We start from the raw sequence: 18,797 nt of genomic DNA on the forward strand, positions 1-18,797 counted from the left end.
TCTTCCTTCTCTTGCTCCTAAGAATTGCTTTTCCCATACCATACATTTGCTGGACAGAGTGTAACTTTGCATACTTTATACTGGCATTGGTATGAGTTTAGCTGTGTCATTAAATTGGCTTCCATTTCAGCCCAATGGTCTTCTCTCCTTTTCACAATTTCCTTTCACTGCTGGGGAGGGGTCAGCAGGTGATAAAAACGTGCAGTATTTCAGCCCCAGATACAGGCTAAGCAAAAGGAAGTGCATTATAATGACACACCCCAGGTATTTAAAATTCACATGTAGTGAACCCAAACAGTAGCTCAGGGTTCAGCAACTTACTACCCACACATACAGGCATAGTTTATGTTCAACATTTCCACTAGTTGATTTCATTAGTCTCATTCCAAGTCTGTTGATCCCTTGAAATTAGTAATTTTATACACTTTATTGATGTACTACTGCAGAATTTAAAGAAAACAAATTACTAAAACGTACAATTATTTAATCCTACGTAAAGCTTGACAAACAGAACTCAAAAGACAAAAATCTGAAAGCAATTACCCCAATGCAAGTTAGCAGCATTTTTCAGGGAGTCAATATTCTAGTAAATAATTACATTGAAATAACCAACTCGAACACTTAAATTGAAAAAAGCTAAAATCAGTTCCATGAAAAAGCCATGGTTAAAAGCAGCCTACACTGCAACTCTCAAATATGCCCTCAAATGTCTTATTCAAGCAGAAGGTGGAAATTGCTAAATCAAGTATTTTTCCAGTAGAGATTATGCCCTTAACTTAAATTGAAGCAGCAATGTTAACTTGTGAAATAAAAATAATTTGAACAAGGGACTCTATGATAAAGAGTTAACATGTAAGAGTACTGTAACATTTAGAACAGGAAGTCCTTGGTTTCTTAATTTTGAATGGCTAAATTAAGTTTACAGAATACCAAACACTACGGGAAAAGGTGGCTCACGTGCTTGCACTGCGTTTTGTGAGCAAAGTTTCTTTATCTCTTGCAACTTTTTTTCTGCAATGTACGGGAAAAATAGGTGTTGTATCGGATCCTAGGGAGTCGTTTATTTTACACACACAAAAGTCAGTACTGCAGCATTTTCTTCTCTTGGTGTAATTCTGCAATATTTTTCCCTTGGGGATGGCAGTTCATTTTGCAATTTAGTTGCATGAGTATATGATACCTTTTCGTTTTCCAGCTTGATATGACTTACCAGTAGCGTCAACACAATCCATAGGATTTTTCACGATTCTTCTGAGGCAGCCTATTCACATCATCAGAAACTAGAGCTTCTGCAGTGTCAATTTTTCACCATCTGATATATAATTTAATGGCACACTTCCAGGATGTTCAGCTGGTTTAATTTGTTTTTTTTACTATAACATCATCTTCTGGAATAGACTTTTTCCTACTTTTCTTGGAGGTAGTATGTGACTTTGAGAAACTCCCATCAAGTAAGTCCATGCTTGTAGAAGAGACTTTGCAACAAACTTCATGAGAATTCTGTGATTCCTTTGGTATTTGTACCTGTACTAACTCTTCATTCAAATTATATGATGAAAAGAAGTCTTCATAAGAAGTATCTTCAGTGCAAAAAGACTTGTTATGTGTAGTAATTGCTTTTAAGAACTCTTCAGACCCTGATGCACCTGGTTTTGAGGTAGTCCGTTTCCAACTAGATGGTGTTTGTACTTTCTTCCTCATCTTACGGGCAGCACTATGGTTTCTGTCAACAGGGCAGCTTCTATATAATAAAGTAGTATTCAGTTCTTCACTGTTGGTAGGTGAGTTAGAAATACTGCCAATCAAAGCAGGAACAGTATTTAATGTGGCTGTTTTTTCATAAGAAGTAATCTGACCCAAGCTCTTGCAGTGTAGAAGAGTCCCGTCATTTGCAGCTGATGTACTCATGCTATTTTCATCCTTATGATTTTCCTTTGTAAGCTTTTTTAGATCTTCCTTTTCAAAAGACAATTTGTCATCCAAAGTATGCTGTGAAATCCATTTCTTTACGCTTCCTCTGCCATGCTGTTTTGGTGTTAAGCTCTTCTGCCCATAGCTGCATGAGGGAGAACTCACTGATGCACTCATAGATACCTGAACATCAGTCAAAGCATCAGAGGTGTGTTTTACTGCCTCTGTTTCCTGTCTCTTATCTGTTTCCCAAGTATAATCACAACTTGAGTTCATGCGATCATCCATTTGTTCTCCTGCAAAAATATGAAAAGTAACAATGTGTATTTAACAGAAGAGCACCAAATACTTGTAAAATACATGTAAGCTTACTACAGAAAACAAGGATTTAGCAGCTTCTCTGGATATTATATGGCAAGTCATTAAAAACTACACAGAAAATGGAGTGTGGTTTGTTTCTAATCCATGCCGACAAGAAGCTACAATAGCCTTAGCCATCATATCTTCATGTGTAGTGAGTATCCGTAAGTCCTGTTCTTCCTTTAAACAAAGCAGCAGCACAACTCTTTCATGCTTGCAGGTGTGGAGAATAGCAAGATTTTATACTGATAAAGCTAGCTATAACAGTTTTTTTTTTTTCTACCACAGCATTACCACCACCACATAGCTTTTGTAAATTAGATGAAATCTAATGAAATTGATAGTTTCTTGTAGCCATTCTTGTAAGGTGATATACAGAATCTACACATAAGTCTTCACAATAAATTCCTCTGAAACAGGATAGTATCTTTGGTTATTCAGAATATACCTTTCACAACCAGTTCTATAATATGATTGTTGCAATAGATGCATTAACACTGAGTTAATCTTTTAGTAAGACTTCTGTAAGTGCTCCTGTAGTGAAAAACTTGATATAATTTGCTTACTAAACATGAATAGTATTTTTAAATATATGGTGTATCTAGTTAAGTTCATGAATTAAGGAGATTAAAGGAGAAGTTTCACATGATTAGACTAACAATTGGAAAAGCTTCAACTTCAATCCTCAAATTAAACTGGGTTCTTGAACTTTTTAAACCATTAACCAACCTACTCTTGTGTGTCTCACAAACACAAACAAAAGGGCCACTGTCACAGAGCAGAGGTGAAAGCTACACTGAATATTGTCATGGCACGCAAAGGTCTATTCTTAATGTGAAATTACATTGTATAGCTGTAGTGCTGGAGAGAGATGCTCAAGGTAAAGCACTCAAATCACAATGTTCAACTGCATCAGCATACAAATCGCTTACAAAAAACTAAAAATGGTTGGCACAGCTATGCTACTTCCAATATTAAGCTATTAGTTCTCCCTAATGTTGCATGAAGACACATCAACCTGCTTCAGACAAGAAACCACTGCTGCTCTCATGTAAGCCAGAACAACACACTTGGAAACAGCAGGAGGTCAGGGGGAAACAGGGAACAAGCACACCACTCAAGCAGGCCTTCATTATGAATCTAAATACGTTCTTCTCCTTACTTTCTACTGAGCTCAAACCCTAGTATCCGACTTCAGCTTTTTGCTGATGTGACTGACATGACAGGCTGAAGCGCACACACACACTGCATCCATGAGTACTGCTAAGATGCCCACTGACATAGCTCAACAGCCCTTACAATCTTCTCCCTTATGTCCTGATACTATGAAAAAAAACACAGAACAAATTCATGTCTTTACAAAAGAACCTCAGCAACAAATTACTTAATCTGCAGCCACAAAACATTTTAAAAGCTAATTTTCATTCTTATTTCATTGATCCCTGAACATTTAATCTGGGGAAAATATAGTAGGTTTCCTTCTGAATTCAAGTTTTTTTGATAGAAAATACGGAAGACATCAGTTCTGAGGTCTCTCCCTAACTCAGTTCCCTTTGTTGCTTCTCACATCACACTATTTAGTGCTTGCTCTGTATTCTATGCAAGTTCACTGTAAGAGCAGAAGCAGCTTGACACCAGGCCAGGACAAGAAGCCACTAATGGGGAATGCCGAGGAAAGAAGAGGAAAAGAGGCACACAACACAGCAGTAAGGCACAGCATTCATTCAGTGTGATTCCTCATGCTCCATTTGCCTTGAATTCTTCATTCTACATACTTTGCCAATTAAGTTAAAATAATTCAGCTTTAAATGTAAGTGACAGAAAATTTGATACAGTTCCCCTTTCCAAAATAAAATATACAGGCCATGTATTAGTTCTGATTTCTGCAATGCATCTTCTATAATGCGCCTAGTAACAATGCATCTTCTGAATTAGTTAAGCCAGAATTAGACAGTGGGCAAGCTCCTGGTGTACTGCTTGAAGGTATCTGAAACATTTGTGAAGAAGAATGTGAACAAGAAACTTGTTAGCTCTATTTGCAAACAGATTTCCACACCATCTATTCATATTTCAAAACAGCTAAATAGTAAGAGACAAGTCGTTGCTTTGACAACTATAACCATATAACCAATCACAGATTGCTCAACAGCATCTCAAATTTACATACTAAGTAAAGCTATTATTCTATGATTTTAAGCAATTTTTTCCCCTAGATAACTCAGCACCATGGATTTCTCAAAATAAAGAATGACAGCAAAACATTTAGAAAATACTAGAATTTTCTAAGCCAGGTGAGGCATTTTTCTATAGAATCTGTCAAATTCTGTAATTAGCAAGGCCTTGATATTGCATAAAAGCTTTTCAAAAAGTTTGAAGCAATTACCTGAAAATTCAAAAGAAATACATAAATGAGATTTAATCTTTTATCCATGTGTCACTGGCTCTTCACTTTTCTCCACAATTATTTTTGTAATTATAAACTAACAGTTTAGTTGACAGACTTGTTAAAACTTCAAATTCACCAGGACCTGCATTTTCAAGTCAAGTAGATTTATTCTATTGGGTCATCTACATGAGTTGATTTTTTTAAATCTTGTTCCTCAGTACCTGGACAGAGCCACTTTGGGACTCCTTTTTTTGACTCCTGGGAGTAATAACATTATAGTATTTGTCCAGTAAAAACATTTGCATTAAAATTTACCATGAAATAGGATTTACAGTCTCACTGTAAAGTTCAACCAAGCTGTAATAATATTTTAGAAAGTCAAGATTAAACATCAGTCCTCTTGAGCAGTGTAGTGATTATGACCATTGCCTTCCATGACTTCTTGTGCTCTTCTATGCAAAGAAAGTGAAAACTAAACCGTTCACACCTACTTGAAAGTTGTGAATAAGGGAGGACATGTAATCAAATAAGATAGAAAACATAAAACAAAATACAAAGGCCAGATGTAAATGACCCAAAAATTAAGCAATAAAAAGATGTTAGCCATTTGTACATGTTCAAGTAAAATTTACTATCTTACCAGTAGGAGAAAGATTTTCTCCTTTTTCCTTCATCTCCTTTATTCTGCTTTCCATTTCAGTGCCCAGACCTTTCACTCTATTAACAGGGCGGTATACAAGCGAACCATCGTCTTCAAATAGTAGAACTGGCACATCAGTTTCTACACAAAAAAATGCATTTGTATATTAATATTTGCATGCTATAACAGCTTCAGATGAAGCTGCATTTGTCTAAAATACTTGAAAAAATTAGGATCCTTATACCTAACATCACTACAGATGCCTTAGCACCACAAAATTGCGAAGAATTCTGTAAAAAATTAAAGCCAACTTTATTTCTCATGGCGAGATGTATAAATGTAAAAACCCACCACAAAACACCAAAACAAAGCCAAAAACCCATTAAGTGCTTTAAAGAAATTAAGTGGTATTGGAATCTTTGACCACAGTAGTTCTTACCAGCACTAATTGCTCTCTTTTGTTCAGCTAATTCTTTAGCCAGCTGGTCCAGTCTTCTCTGCATCCTTCTACTATTTTCTGGAGTCTTTTCAACGAAGTCTTTTGGTTGCATACATCTGTGCTAGAAGACATACAAAACTATTCATTATGACATAAAAATGCCAGAGGTAACTACACTTCTATTTATTATCAGTGTTTATGCTACTTATTAACACCTCATTAAGAGGCACAGAATGTAGAAGTTGAAGTTTTTCAAAGGAAACTATATTATAGGTTAGATTTTAGTAAAAAGAAGACTAAGCAACCAATTTATGTTTTGGGTTTCGTGTTTTTCTTTTTTTTTTTTTGCTTGTGGCAAAGGGTTTGAAAGACTTTTTTTTAATACCAGGATTTTAGGGTTTGTCACAATTCAGTGAAACAAATTCATATTGCAGTTTGTTTTTTTTTTAAGTAATCATTATGTCATTTTACTTCAGATATTTATTTATTCACCAATATAACCCCCCTACTTTTATTGTTCTTTTTTCAGATAAGACATCACATCATTACAGCCACAGCTTACCCTTGAAAACTTACTCTGAGTGGATAAGTAAAGTTTACAGAATGCTATGAAAATGTCTGAGTAAACTTTAAAGTTTACTACTCCAAGCCCATTTAAAGAAAACAACTCACTTTTTTCATCAGTAGTGGGAATTCTTCATTAACAGCTATTGCGGGAAATAAGGATTCATCAACGTGTAGTCCAGTTTGTCGACACCTGTAGAATAAATTAAAGCAAGTGCTTATTTTCTCTTTTTTTTAAGAATGAGAACATTTATTGCAAAAAAGTTGTTTGAGCCCTGTAACAATGCAACACCAACCCTTCCTAAATGTGCATCTTTAGCAGAACAAGAAAAAGAAATTAAGTAAAAATTGGTATTTTACACACCAAATACAAGACTATTTTTTTGTCCTTTGAATTCCAGATTTAAAACTCAAAGTTTCCTACTCATGTTATTTTCCACACACACAAAAAGATAAAAGTCATCACTGTATGAAAACTCTGTGGCCAGATGAACCTTAATCTTGCTTTGACTTGCAAGGGTCATAGGCTTTCATTGTTCACTAGCCAGTGAACATAACCTTAACTTGCCCAGCGTGATGACAGTAAACTTAATTACAATCTACATAATGTCATGGTGAGGTAGAGGGCTGGAAAGGGAATTGAAGAAGGAGGCTTCATCTGATCCTGACTTTCACATCTTGCCCATTAGTCTGTTTTCCGTCTTCTCTTTGAATATGCATTGCTAAAAACACCCATTTCTGAGAAGTAATTCATATTTATGCAAACCTTTTTAATTACAAAACCAAAAATATAGCTGATACCTTACTCTTATGTTCCCATATTCAAAGACTCATATGAGAACAGTAGGACTAAGGCTACCTTGCACTACAATACAATGTACTGTATTTATGAACACCAAGGATGATGCCAAGACAAGCACCCCATCGAGGAGACTTGATGGGGTGCTTGGTGCCGTGGGCTAGTTGTTTGGGTGGTGTTTGATTGGTTGATGGGTTGGACGCGGTGACCTTGAAGGTCTCTTCCAACCTGGTTTATTCTATGTATTCTATTCTATGTAATTTGTTTATTAATACATAAAGTTCTTTTGATCAAGATAGGTGGATAAAATTTTATTTTCAAACAATAAAACTGGCTATGGGAAAGAGCATAGAACCTTACAGGCCTCCCCTAGAAGTCATTCAAAACTGTGATTCTAGTGACACCTAGTGATCTAACTGCTGTAAAATTTTTATCTATAGAGCCAAATCACGACATGTATTTGTCAAACCGAGTTCAGAGTTCTCTAGAGCATTAGAGTTGATATTCTATATGCTGGACTGCAGTGGCTATTATTAATGACACCAAAACTTCAACTCATATGAACTCTGCATTATTTGCTTACACAGTTATCAGGTTCAATAAAAAGCTACCATCCACACAGGACTACTATTTTACTAGCGCAGACAACGTATTCTTTCCTGTTACAACATCTCAGGGTTCAGACTGTCTTCTGCCTACCAGATTTCTGAGATAATGATACATTAGGCATATCATTTAAATTCAGGCACTCTGGCTGCCTTATTACAAAAAGTTTCAGCACAAATGGGATGCTAGGACAGAGTCATTTTAATTTTGTATTACCTGTGCCTCATTTGGCTAACCCTATCACCAGCGAGATTATTCAGTACTACCTCTCATGAAAGCTTCTACCACTCCTGACTCAGGATTTGTGCAGGGTTATGATATTCCTATGAATTTCTCTGGAGTATACACATCAATTTAAGTGGCATAACTTTTGGCTAAGAGGCAGGAAAAAAATACGATAATGAAATAAAATCATAATTTATAGTGTGGGTGTGTCTGTGTAAACCCCATCTTCCCAACTCCTCCAAAAAACCCCCAGCACTATCTGTTTCAGATGATTTCCCACATCCAAAAAACCCTCATCTAAGCCATATAACAAGACCTTCCTTCATACACAGCATGCTACTAGTAACACTTAAAAATAAATACCAAGGGGATACCTCTGTTTCCTACTGAACAGCTTAAGTTTTCCCTCCAGATCCTTTCTTATGGCTTTTCCTTTGTTGCTGCTTTCCAACAAATTAGTTTCTAGAGGCTTTTACACCTGGATCTCAAAGCTCTGTACTGTCTCCTACAGTATCACATATACAACTGTCTCCATGTCTGAGCTTTCTACAACATTCATCTACTCAATACCTTCCAGTATTGCAGAGGAGAGTCTTGGACTGAAACTGCTATTACAGAGGCTGCATTTCTGTATGACACATCCTAGACCCTCCCCTGTAGGCACTCTCATTCTTCTTCCATTGCAGATGCTACTCATTTGGACTTTTCTGGGATCCTTTCTGGTACAGCATATCCCCATTCTCAAATATGTTTCAAATCCTTTATTTGTACACTTAATCATCTGAATAACAAATTTAAAACCAAAGATTCCTACTGAAATGATCATCATTCTCATGCACTCAGATAGCACCAAGTCACAGACAGATAAATTCACACAGATTTTGAATCACTCCCATTTTTGAGAACTTAGTTCTTGAAAGGTTCTTCATGTTAAAGCTGGCTGGGCTGCAACTCTAACTTCTGTATCCAGTATTAAAGAAAAAAAAAAAAAAGAAAAATTCAGCTTCAGCAGAACTCCATTAATTTATTTTTTGGCTAACAGACCTGCATGACAAATTTTGCATTTCTCCAAGTTCAGCCTGCAGAGACTTTGTAAACTCAGAGAAACAGCTATGGACTAGTAAATCCTCATGGACTAACCACACAAGTGAAATTTGATTTTATTTTTTTAAATTTGACTTTTTTCCATATGGTAGCTGAGAAACTTCAAGCAGTGCTGTTCTGAACCAGATGAGTATCTTAAACTAAATATGGATCTTTTTTCCACTTGATATGATTTTCTCTTTCTATAGGAGTTAAGGAGAGAACCAATACATTGTCCCTGATTAAATACGTTTCTCCTTCAAAAATGGAGGAATTCTATCCAAGATAAATATTCAGTCTTCACTGCCTATGCATGCCACCTCAGAGCAAAGGAGTGGAATACTGAATGATTAACAAATATATTACAGGACTACTTCAACACATTTATTTTTCAGGAGCTAAGATTTTACCTTTTTATTTAGGTAACATGCTTTATAATAGAAATAACGTCAAGGAAAGTGATAACTGACATTTATCACTATTTCAAGTACATTAAAACACAGGTACTGTACTTAAGTTTTTAAATAAAACAATACTAGGATCCCTTCTATGTGGAATGGGTCACATTCATTATATTCAAGAGTACTCACTTTTCCACCCAGAGTACAGAAACTATTTTTACACCCATCTTCTGTGCTTTTCTCCATTTAGCCAAATGTCCATCTTTGAAGACTACATGGGTCACATGCTTGTTCAAACCTTTTGAAACCTGCAGAAGTACATAGAGAACTCATCTGTAAGTAACAGTCAGAAAACACTTGTGTAGTCTGGCTTTAATGTTTAAAGTTTTTACACTAATGGTTTATACATTATTTTCAAGGACTCCTTTGATCTTTCCTACCTTTGGAAGACGCTTCAAGCAATCAGTCTCATTAGTCATACCAACTCAATGGATACTAGAGGGCTAGAGTAGCCTTTTGTTTCCAAATTGTTTTTCTCTACTATTTTCATTTTCCTACTCTAGCTGTACCACTAATCTTACAGCCTTTTATTTATGTGGCCCAATGCAACTTCTTATCCAACAACCAGTACAGAAAGTACAAACAAATGCCAAATTACATCTTTTATCTAGCAAAGAACAGATAACCTTGTCCTTTATGTCTCATCAGTGAGGGTCACTTTTAGCTTTGACAGAATGCTGAAGCTACTACAAATAAAATATTTATATGGGAACACTTTAAAAGATGATAAACACACAACACTTAAATCAGTACAGCTAATATGCAGACATTTTTGTGTCATACAAGCGATCAAATCTTCAGTTATCAGCCTCTATTGACAACTAAGTGGTAACTTTAGTACTACTCTGTCCTTCATAACCAGTTTCCTTTCATGGAGACTAAACATCCTGCCCATAACACTGTTTGATCAGTTTTTGACATGAGATCAGTATAATTCATGTTTTACAGCTGCTGCTTCCCAGCACAGCCAAATGGAAATAGCTGTGTAGCTGTCTGCTGCCATCTCAATTGCATTACAATAGTTTGCTCCCAACACACTGGATCTGTATCTGGGTCCAAGAAAACTTTCCCAAAAGTTTCTAATGGCAAGACAAAAGAAAAAACCAAAACATCTAGGCATACAGGACCAATGACTCTTTCATAGTAAGTTATAATTCCATGTGTAACCATTTACCTGCTTATGCTCACAGCCCATGTCCTAAGATGACAGATGTTTAACAGAACTTTGCCTCCAAATTATGGAGGAGCACCATCTTAGACCTGCCTCTTACCTCTCTCTTCTCTTCCCTCACCCTGGATATCTTCTGCTGCTTACCTGATCTTAGCTGGTCAATCTAGTGCAAAACTAATGTAGAATTTTCTTTCCTGACATAGTGTGCCAAGTCAGTTATTACTGTGTGCTCATACCAATAAAAGGCAACAAAGAGTCTGGAACAGTGGAAGGGCATTAGGATGTGCTAAATAGGCTCACCTGTATCATCTGCCTATACCTTTAACCATATCCAGCTACTTCTGGATCTTGAGGAACTCTGAATTTTCTGTGAGAAAAATCTATCATTATCAGAATTCCATGGATTCAATAGTACAGCACAAAAAGAACAAGCAGTATTTCTTTACTTGAGTTATGTATTGAGACTGTTATTTGCTTTCCTAATAGAAACAGCTATTCTACTGTTGTGTCATACTACCTCAGCTAAACATATACAGAACAGACAAGTTTTGGGGGAAGCTGCAAAACTTCCTAAATTACATTAATATAGAGCTACACATGCCCACACAGAGTTCATGCATGTGTCATTTATAGTGTGATACAGGCTGTAAAAATCTTGCACTTAACTGCTGATTACACACAAGAAAGGAAGATGCCAGTTTGAGTGGTCTCTAATTATGAACTGTAAAATTTCATTCAAACATGTGCAGCACTTATAAGCCAATTACACTTGATATGGAGAAAAGAAAGTCAGAGACATATCAAAGACTCTTAAATGCAGCTTTACTAGCACAATTGGAGTTAAACCACATTTGTAGGAGTGAATGGAAGAATAAAACATCATGATACTTGGGTTAGAAAATATTGTAGTAACAAGAGAGCAGCTGCCTAGTAGTCAAAGAAAACAGAAGAGCATAAGGTATATAACTTGTAAGCCACAAGCTTTCAACACTTAGATTTGGCTTTAAATGCATTTCTCATCTGTTACTAGAATTTTAGAGCACATTCATCTATTCAAGTCTGTGATGATCATTCCTGCACTTTGAAAATGCATGTATGACAAGCAGAACAACCAAGGCAGCTTGTAATTAATTGCGTTCCTTCCTTTTTATTGCAAAATAGTTTCCTTACTTTTGCTCCCATGTCAAGAAGTTGCTGTTCAAAAGGTTTTGAGTAATTTTCTCTTCTGTTAGATGACCAAACGTCTACAAATGCAGAAACACCTAGATCAGACAGAAAACAAGCAGGTATGAAGTATGCATGACGATAAAATTGTTAAACAGCCTGTTCAACAAACTTTGCTTTAATATATATCACAGTCAGTACCACATATAGCTTTTCATAAACTGAGTATCAGATGTTAACAGCAGATTACTTTTAATTACTAACTGTCCCTTTAATTGCAATGGAATAAACTTGGAAGTTTGACACTAGTTCCACAACTTTTCCGCTTGGTCTATTTAAAACACAGAAGCAATTTAACAAAGAACGTGTTACCTTTGTACATTTCAGAACGTGATGGAATTAACATAATGGAACTATTCCTTCCTTAAAACACCAGAAAACTGCAAAAATATTGCTTAATTTCCCATTGACCTGAAATTCCACCTTATTTATACTGAATCACTCCAATTTAAGTATATATCACAAGGAGTAATACAACTTTATGTCTGTTATTCTGTGGAACTTCAGATATATTGTATTTAAGCAGCTTCCTTTATCAATCAGGTCAATAATCTCTTCAAGGAATCAAATCAGCCTTGGTTGATAAGGTCTTTAAAACAAATGAACCCAGTTGTATTCTCATGGAGACATAAGCAACTGAAACTCATCACAATCTTGTAATTAATTTTACTTAGGACAGGCACTAGAGTAACCTACATCTCCATTGGTCAAACTCCCATTTTAAATGGTGAATCCAGTAAACTGGAAAAAAAATGGTTCACAAGAAAAAACAGCTTGACACAAATTGCAGGCCAGATAACTCTCCAAACACATCAATAAAAAACACAGTATCTTTTTTTTTTTTTACTTAGCTTGGCTTAATTATCTTAGTTTACAGTTTTATTTGAAGAGCTCCGAGTAGAGCTGGGTTCTTGCAATATGGAACTTAAACTAGATCTCAGAGAATGTGGTAATAGTGGGGCAAAAGAGAATAGAATAAACCACGTTGGAAAAAACCTTTGACATCGAGTCCAACCTATCATCCAACACTATCTAATCAGCTAAACCATGGCACCAAACACCCCATCCAGCTTCTTCCTAAGCACCTCCAGGGATAGTGACTCCACCACCTCCCTGGGCAGCCCATTCCAATGGCCAGTCACTCTTTTTGTGAAAAGCTTCGGCGGACAGCCTATCAAGACAGATTAAAGAGATGCAAAAGAAACCAGGCCAGATTACGCCGTGACTGACCAAGGCAGGGGCAGCCAGGCGGGCAGCGCAGCGCGGCGGCTGCGCCGGTTGGTACCGTACCTGGATCCACCCCAAGGGGCACCCGCTGCCTCCGGGGCCTTCACTGCTTAACAGGTTTCCAGCCCTGCCCGCCCTAGCGGCCGCAAACCCGGGCCGGGCTTACTGCCAAGACTAGCCAGCGCCCCGCCGGGGCCAGTCCTGCAGCTAGGCCCCACGGCAGGCTTCGGGCGGATTCACCGTTAGTAAAAGCAGCCCCAGAGCGAGGCCCTCTCTGTCCCGCGCCTTCCGGAGGGCTTCCCGTGGCGCAGGGAGCCACGCCAGAAGGCTAAGCTAAAAACTGACTGGCCTGAAGGAGTGGACCCCATCCCAGGCTCGGCGCTGGCTGCCACCAGGGAGAGGACAAGGCATGGGAAGGAGACGAGCGAGAAACGCCACGCGGAAGCCCGACAGCAGACAGGCCCGATCGCTTTCCACCATTCGGGAAACACCGGAGAAAGGGCCGCAAGGAGAGAGGTACCGGGGCAGCACTGTAAACGGGGCCCTGCCCGGCCCAGCCGTTCCTTGTTGCTGCGCCGGGATAAGTGCGACCCGGCCGCCGGCCTTGCCCCCACACAGCGGACGAGCCGGTACCTTTCAGAACGGGCTCCATTAGAGGGGCTGCGCAGCACCACGACCTTCTGCCACCCGCCACAGTTTAAAACCGCCTCCACGCACGGGCGCCGGGCCTGCGCGCTGCGCCTGCGTCCCGCCGCGCTTGCGCCTCGCCCAGCCGTAGTGTCGCGGACGCCTTCCCTCGGCGGGAGCGGCGTTTTTGGTGGTGGTTGGGTGATACTGGGCAGATAAGAGGGTAGTTGGCGGGTGGAGCAGGGCGTTCGGGCGCCGCCGGTGTCGTGGTTGTATAAGTCAGGGATGCAAAGCAGTCCTGCTGTTTGAAGTCCTGTTCAGAAATAAAGTGTGCCCTGTCCTGCTGCCTCCAGCCCGGCGAAGCGCTCGGGCTACATGGGAACAACTGAATGCTGCTGAAACCTCTGTGTTGGAAAGACAATAAGTGATTTTTCTGTGTTTATTTGCACCAGGAGGCTTCTCCGGAGAATTCTACATTATAGGAGGATACGTCAGAGAGTCAGTGTCCTCTGAACTCTGGTGGCACAATCTACAATGTCTTTAGTGAAAAAAGTAACAAAGCCAACAAAATGTGGATTTGGAAGTAAGCAAGGCTGCAGTATTTACCAAATCATCCAAAATTGCTTAAGGACAACTGTACTGTTAACTGTAGTAAGCTCACCCGTATGTGGAGTGGCTTTGGTGCTAGAAGGTAGAAAATGTGATACCAGAGTGAAGTAAGAGAGAAAACCTGGTGTCTCCCCAGGAAAACTTAAATCAAATTTATAATAAAACAATGGAATTGAAACAGACTGCCCAAGGAAGTGGTTGAATTGCTATCCTTGGATGTACTTAAAAGCTGTCTATATATGGTGCTCAAGGATGTGGCGTACTAGTGGCTGTAGTAGAGTTAGATACTCATTGGACTTGATGAGTCTTAAACGTCTTTTTCAACCTTAGTGATCTCGTGAATTAGTGAGTGTATAGAGATTTACAATAAGAAATAAAAAATACCAAGGAAAATGATGCTGTACAGCTTTATTGTGCAACTGATACAGCTCAGAAGCCCAGGCATTGCTGTGTAGTTTTATAGGTTGGTGCTGTTCTGAAATCTTCACTGTGCAATCCTTGTTTCTTTGAAAAATTACGTGGCAGTAATGGAAAACCCAGAGCTGCAAAACAAAGGTACTGCATGATCCATACGAAAAGTCAAATTTAGACAAAGTCTTATCAGCCTGGAAAAGGAATTGTGGAAAGTGGATGTGCTAGCTGTCTCTACAATCAAGAGCACATGGAGCAGTGCATTCCCAGTGAGAACTAGTAGGCACCAAATGAAACTAGCATATGGGGTGTTCTTGGAAGAGGTGTATCCACATTGTGCTTCATGTTGTGGAAGTATGTTCAGAGTTCTGGCAAACTGCATAGTTTCTAGAAGCAAATTCAGGAAGATTGTGAAATCAATCTTAGAATTATCAAAAATGTTCAAAACCACCTTTATGTCAGTAAAGCTTTGAGTTGAAGATTGCTGGGCTATGAGGAGGTATAACGAACACTTCGGGTTTTTCTTTTATTTGTTTGTTCTTCAGCCATCTCCTACTGGAGCGACAGTGCTGACCTAAAAAGGCTTTCATGTGATCTGTTATGCCCATTCCTACTTCCATGGACAGGCTCAAAACTTAAGTCTTGACTCCAGGAGTCTACCAAGCATATGGCTATGCTAATGCTATTTAAGATATTTCAGTATAAAGTATTTAAGCATTGATACAATTTGTTTAATTTCCAGGGCATTAGTATGACCCTAGATCTATGATGTGTTGAGCACAAGCTCTTGGGTGCTCTGTCTTCTGGATGTGTGATGGACTTCCTTTAACATATGTATTCACTATGTGAATAAAGTGACAAGTCAATCTAATATCTCTGTTTGTATGTATACTGGGCAAGAACAAAATATTTTTACAAAGGTTCTCAACTGTGGCTCAAGTAAAAGGGATTCTAGTCTTAATGTAATTCCAGAAGTGGAAGTAGAGAAGATATAAAATGTACGCTGTCAGGGAGAGTCAGTTCTAAATACCTGGGAGAGAACCTTCTGCTTGGTGAGAACTCTGTTGTATATGGGCACATTGAAATGATAGCATTGAAGAAGCAGCATTTAATCTCTGAAACTCTGGCCCCTCTGCAATAAATGTGAGTCTTTTCAAACAGTTAGTGCTCCCTTATATCCAGAACCATTTCTAAATTGATGAATATCTTTTTGGGTAGAACAAGTAGCTTTGGGGTTTCAATGGAATTTGGAAATGCATATAATGAAACTGGAGCATTTAGGAAATTAGCAAGCAGATAAAATTCTGTTAAGCAAGTGTAAATAACAGTTCAAAACTAGGCACACCGACACAATCTTTTTTGGATTGGTATGGGATAGAAAACTGTTTAATATGAGACAGCCAAGATTCATATGGTGGTACTACCTTCATATCCATGAAAACTACATGTTTCTGTGAATAGTTTCTGGCTGTCAGTGCAATAGTTCAGCTCAGTCCAGTGGCTCTAATAGTAAAATCCACAGAGGGGGAAATTGCAGCTTAATTAAAATCCATAAATCTGTAGGTAAGACTTATGTACATACTTGTACTACAAGCATAATTATTAATCTAAGATAAAAGACTGAAGACCCTCAGTAAAAAAAATGGGCTGTTTTTGAGCTTTTGACATAGTAGCATCAGGTTTTGTAGCCTTTTAAGGGAAATATGCTGGAATGTACAATTGTTTGTGCTGACTATGCTGGTAGAGACAATGAAAAATAGCTACAAGAAGCTGATACAACTCAGAGCAGGCTAGGACTTCTCATGACAACACTGGACTTGAGATACTTGCCTTTTTTATTACAGAAAGAAAAGCCTACAATACCAGAAGTATCTTATGAATTCACGATTTTGTCTTAAAGCTGTTGAAATTTTTGAAACTGTTGAAGGGGGTGGGTGATGAAACCAGTCTCTCCAGAGGGGAGAGAGTGGGACATAAACTAGAGTTAGTTGAGAAATCAGCAGCCCAGCTAGGAGAAAACAGTGATGAAGGGTAAGCAAAAGGTTGAGGTACTTTGTCATCTTTGCCTCAGTCTTTAATAAATAGTAAAAGCAGTTGTTCTCCAGATACCTTGAGATGGCTGACCAGGAGGGGGAGCAGAATGATGCCCCATAATCCAAGAGGAAATTGTCAGTGACGTACTGCACCACTTAAATACACATCAGTGCTATGAGGTTGGATAGGATTCTGACCAGTTAGCACCAGCGAGATCTCTTTGAGCCTAGGAATGACCACCTCCAGCTAGTTAGAATTGGAGTTTTTGATTACATGCAATGGAATTACACACCAGGAATCCAGCTGAAAGTGATGCTAATATAGCTCAAAATTGGGGGCCATACTAGTGAAATAAAACTGATGCTGACATTTTTTGTACTACATAGTAATCTGACACACACTCTGCAGTAGTTTGTGTTGAACTGTTGTAAGACACAGGAATCACACCACCGTAGTTTCAGACATTCTAGTCTTATTGCTTCTCCACAAACAAAATGCCTCCTGAGATTGCCAGCAGTGTCTTGTTTGTTTTCCTGCTTTCAGCCTGTAAATGATGCTGAAAAAGGCATGGTTTAGCTTTCTACTTCTGTTCCACAGAGCAATGAAAGCTTTTCTGTTGTGTAGAGTAATTAAATCTAAACAGAAAATGGGAGGGGTGTGTGTGTGTTCTTATCTCATATTTTCCCTGTGTTTGTTGTTTTGGGTTTTTTTAATTTAATGTATTATACAGAGTGTTAGTATAAATTAGTAAAACAAGCAAAGAAAAACATTTTGTTAACAGCTGTTTGGGGTAATATTGGGGAATATTTGTGTAAGTTTGTCATATAGACGTGTATTTATTGTTTTGAAGAACTTTTTCTGATAGTCTCCTTTTTTGTGTTTGGTGGAATGCGGAAAATAATCTGAGGGACATTAATTTCTTAGCACAAAGAAAGTGTGATATTATAGATCATATAGTCTTACAAAATGATTAAATGTTCTCATCAGTGAGATAACATTTATTTTTCCAGTGCTGATGTTCACAATCAAGAAAAGGACATGAAATAAGTATGAGACCTTCAGGAAAGTAAAAAGCAGGGTTTTTTGTTTTGTTTTGTTTTGTTTTTTCTTTCAGCTGAGGCAGTGACACCAATTTTATTTTCTTCCTTCTACCCTGCAATTTAAGAAATCACTTTTAGGTCTACAGCTAATCTGCTGACACAGCACTAGCTTTATTTTGAGCTTGTGAAACTCTGATAATAGGATAGAGACCTACCCTTGTTGAGTTTCAAGTCACCCAGTAAGACAATACCTTTGACATACTATGACCTCAAGGGCCTATGATAGAAGAAAAACACAGCACCATGCTGAAAAATAGCAACCCATCATGTAATTGAGAACATGGCTCAACTACATGCTAATAAGCAGGTGTTTATGTTGTTCACGCTGGTGCAGAATCTTCTGTGTCTGTCCTCCCCACAAGTTTTCACTGCCTGTGGTTCAGTCTATGCAGCTGTGAAGGGGTGGGAACATCAGTTTATCTGACCTCTGTAGTAAAAGTTTGTGTTGAAGGAACCGGACTGCTGACCATAGACTACTTGCTCTTCACACAACTCTTTGTGGAGATGTAGATCTGGAGGACGGCATTAAGAACGAGTATCTGAAATGCTTCACGATCCTATTCTCACTGGGCAAAGCAGCCCAAAAGTGTTGTCCTGCTGCACTTGTTCAGGCATGTCCTGGTGATACATGTAAGAGCAATTTAAGAGGTTTCCATCTCCTGCTGTAAGCTTCACAGTTTTATGTGTCTCAGGAAAGGTGATGGTAGGGTAAATTGTGAGTTTGGGCTGTGAACTGAGGCAGGAAAGACACTGATTCACATTTTCTGCAGCTGACTCAGCTTCTGAAGCAGTAAACATTGCAAAAAGAACAATGGTAAGTATGAACTTCTTATAGATCTCCTTGGCATGAATGACCAAAGCTAATTTGAAGGCAACTAAAGTGCTTTAATTGCAAACTAAGCCTCCAACATATTACAGAT

The 18,797-nt window shown here is 38.4% G+C and overlaps 1 protein-coding gene across 1 annotated transcript in view; it reads right to left on the reverse strand.

The window, feature by feature from the left end:
* The window catches only part of MCPH1 (microcephalin 1), a 35,579-nt gene extending 21,770 nt beyond the window's left edge, over positions 1-13,809 (reverse strand). Inside the window, exons 1-7 of the mRNA XM_054180176.1 lie at positions 13,730-13,809; positions 11,816-11,907; positions 9,604-9,722; positions 6,409-6,493; positions 5,737-5,857; positions 5,298-5,438; positions 1,525-2,207 (exon numbers count right to left, since the gene is read on the reverse strand). Of these exons, the coding sequence (XP_054036151.1) occupies positions 1,525-2,207; positions 5,298-5,438; positions 5,737-5,857; positions 6,409-6,493; positions 9,604-9,722; positions 11,816-11,907; positions 13,730-13,748 (1,260 nt within the window). The 5' untranslated portion in view covers positions 13,749-13,809. The remainder of the gene's footprint in view (positions 1-1,524; positions 2,208-5,297; positions 5,439-5,736; positions 5,858-6,408; positions 6,494-9,603; positions 9,723-11,815; positions 11,908-13,729) is intronic.
* Between the last annotated feature and the right edge of the window lie 4,988 nt (positions 13,810-18,797).

This window comes from Dryobates pubescens, chromosome 3 (assembly GCF_014839835.1).
Source record: "Dryobates pubescens isolate bDryPub1 chromosome 3, bDryPub1.pri, whole genome shotgun sequence".
NCBI lineage: Eukaryota > Metazoa > Chordata > Aves > Piciformes > Picidae > Dryobates > Dryobates pubescens.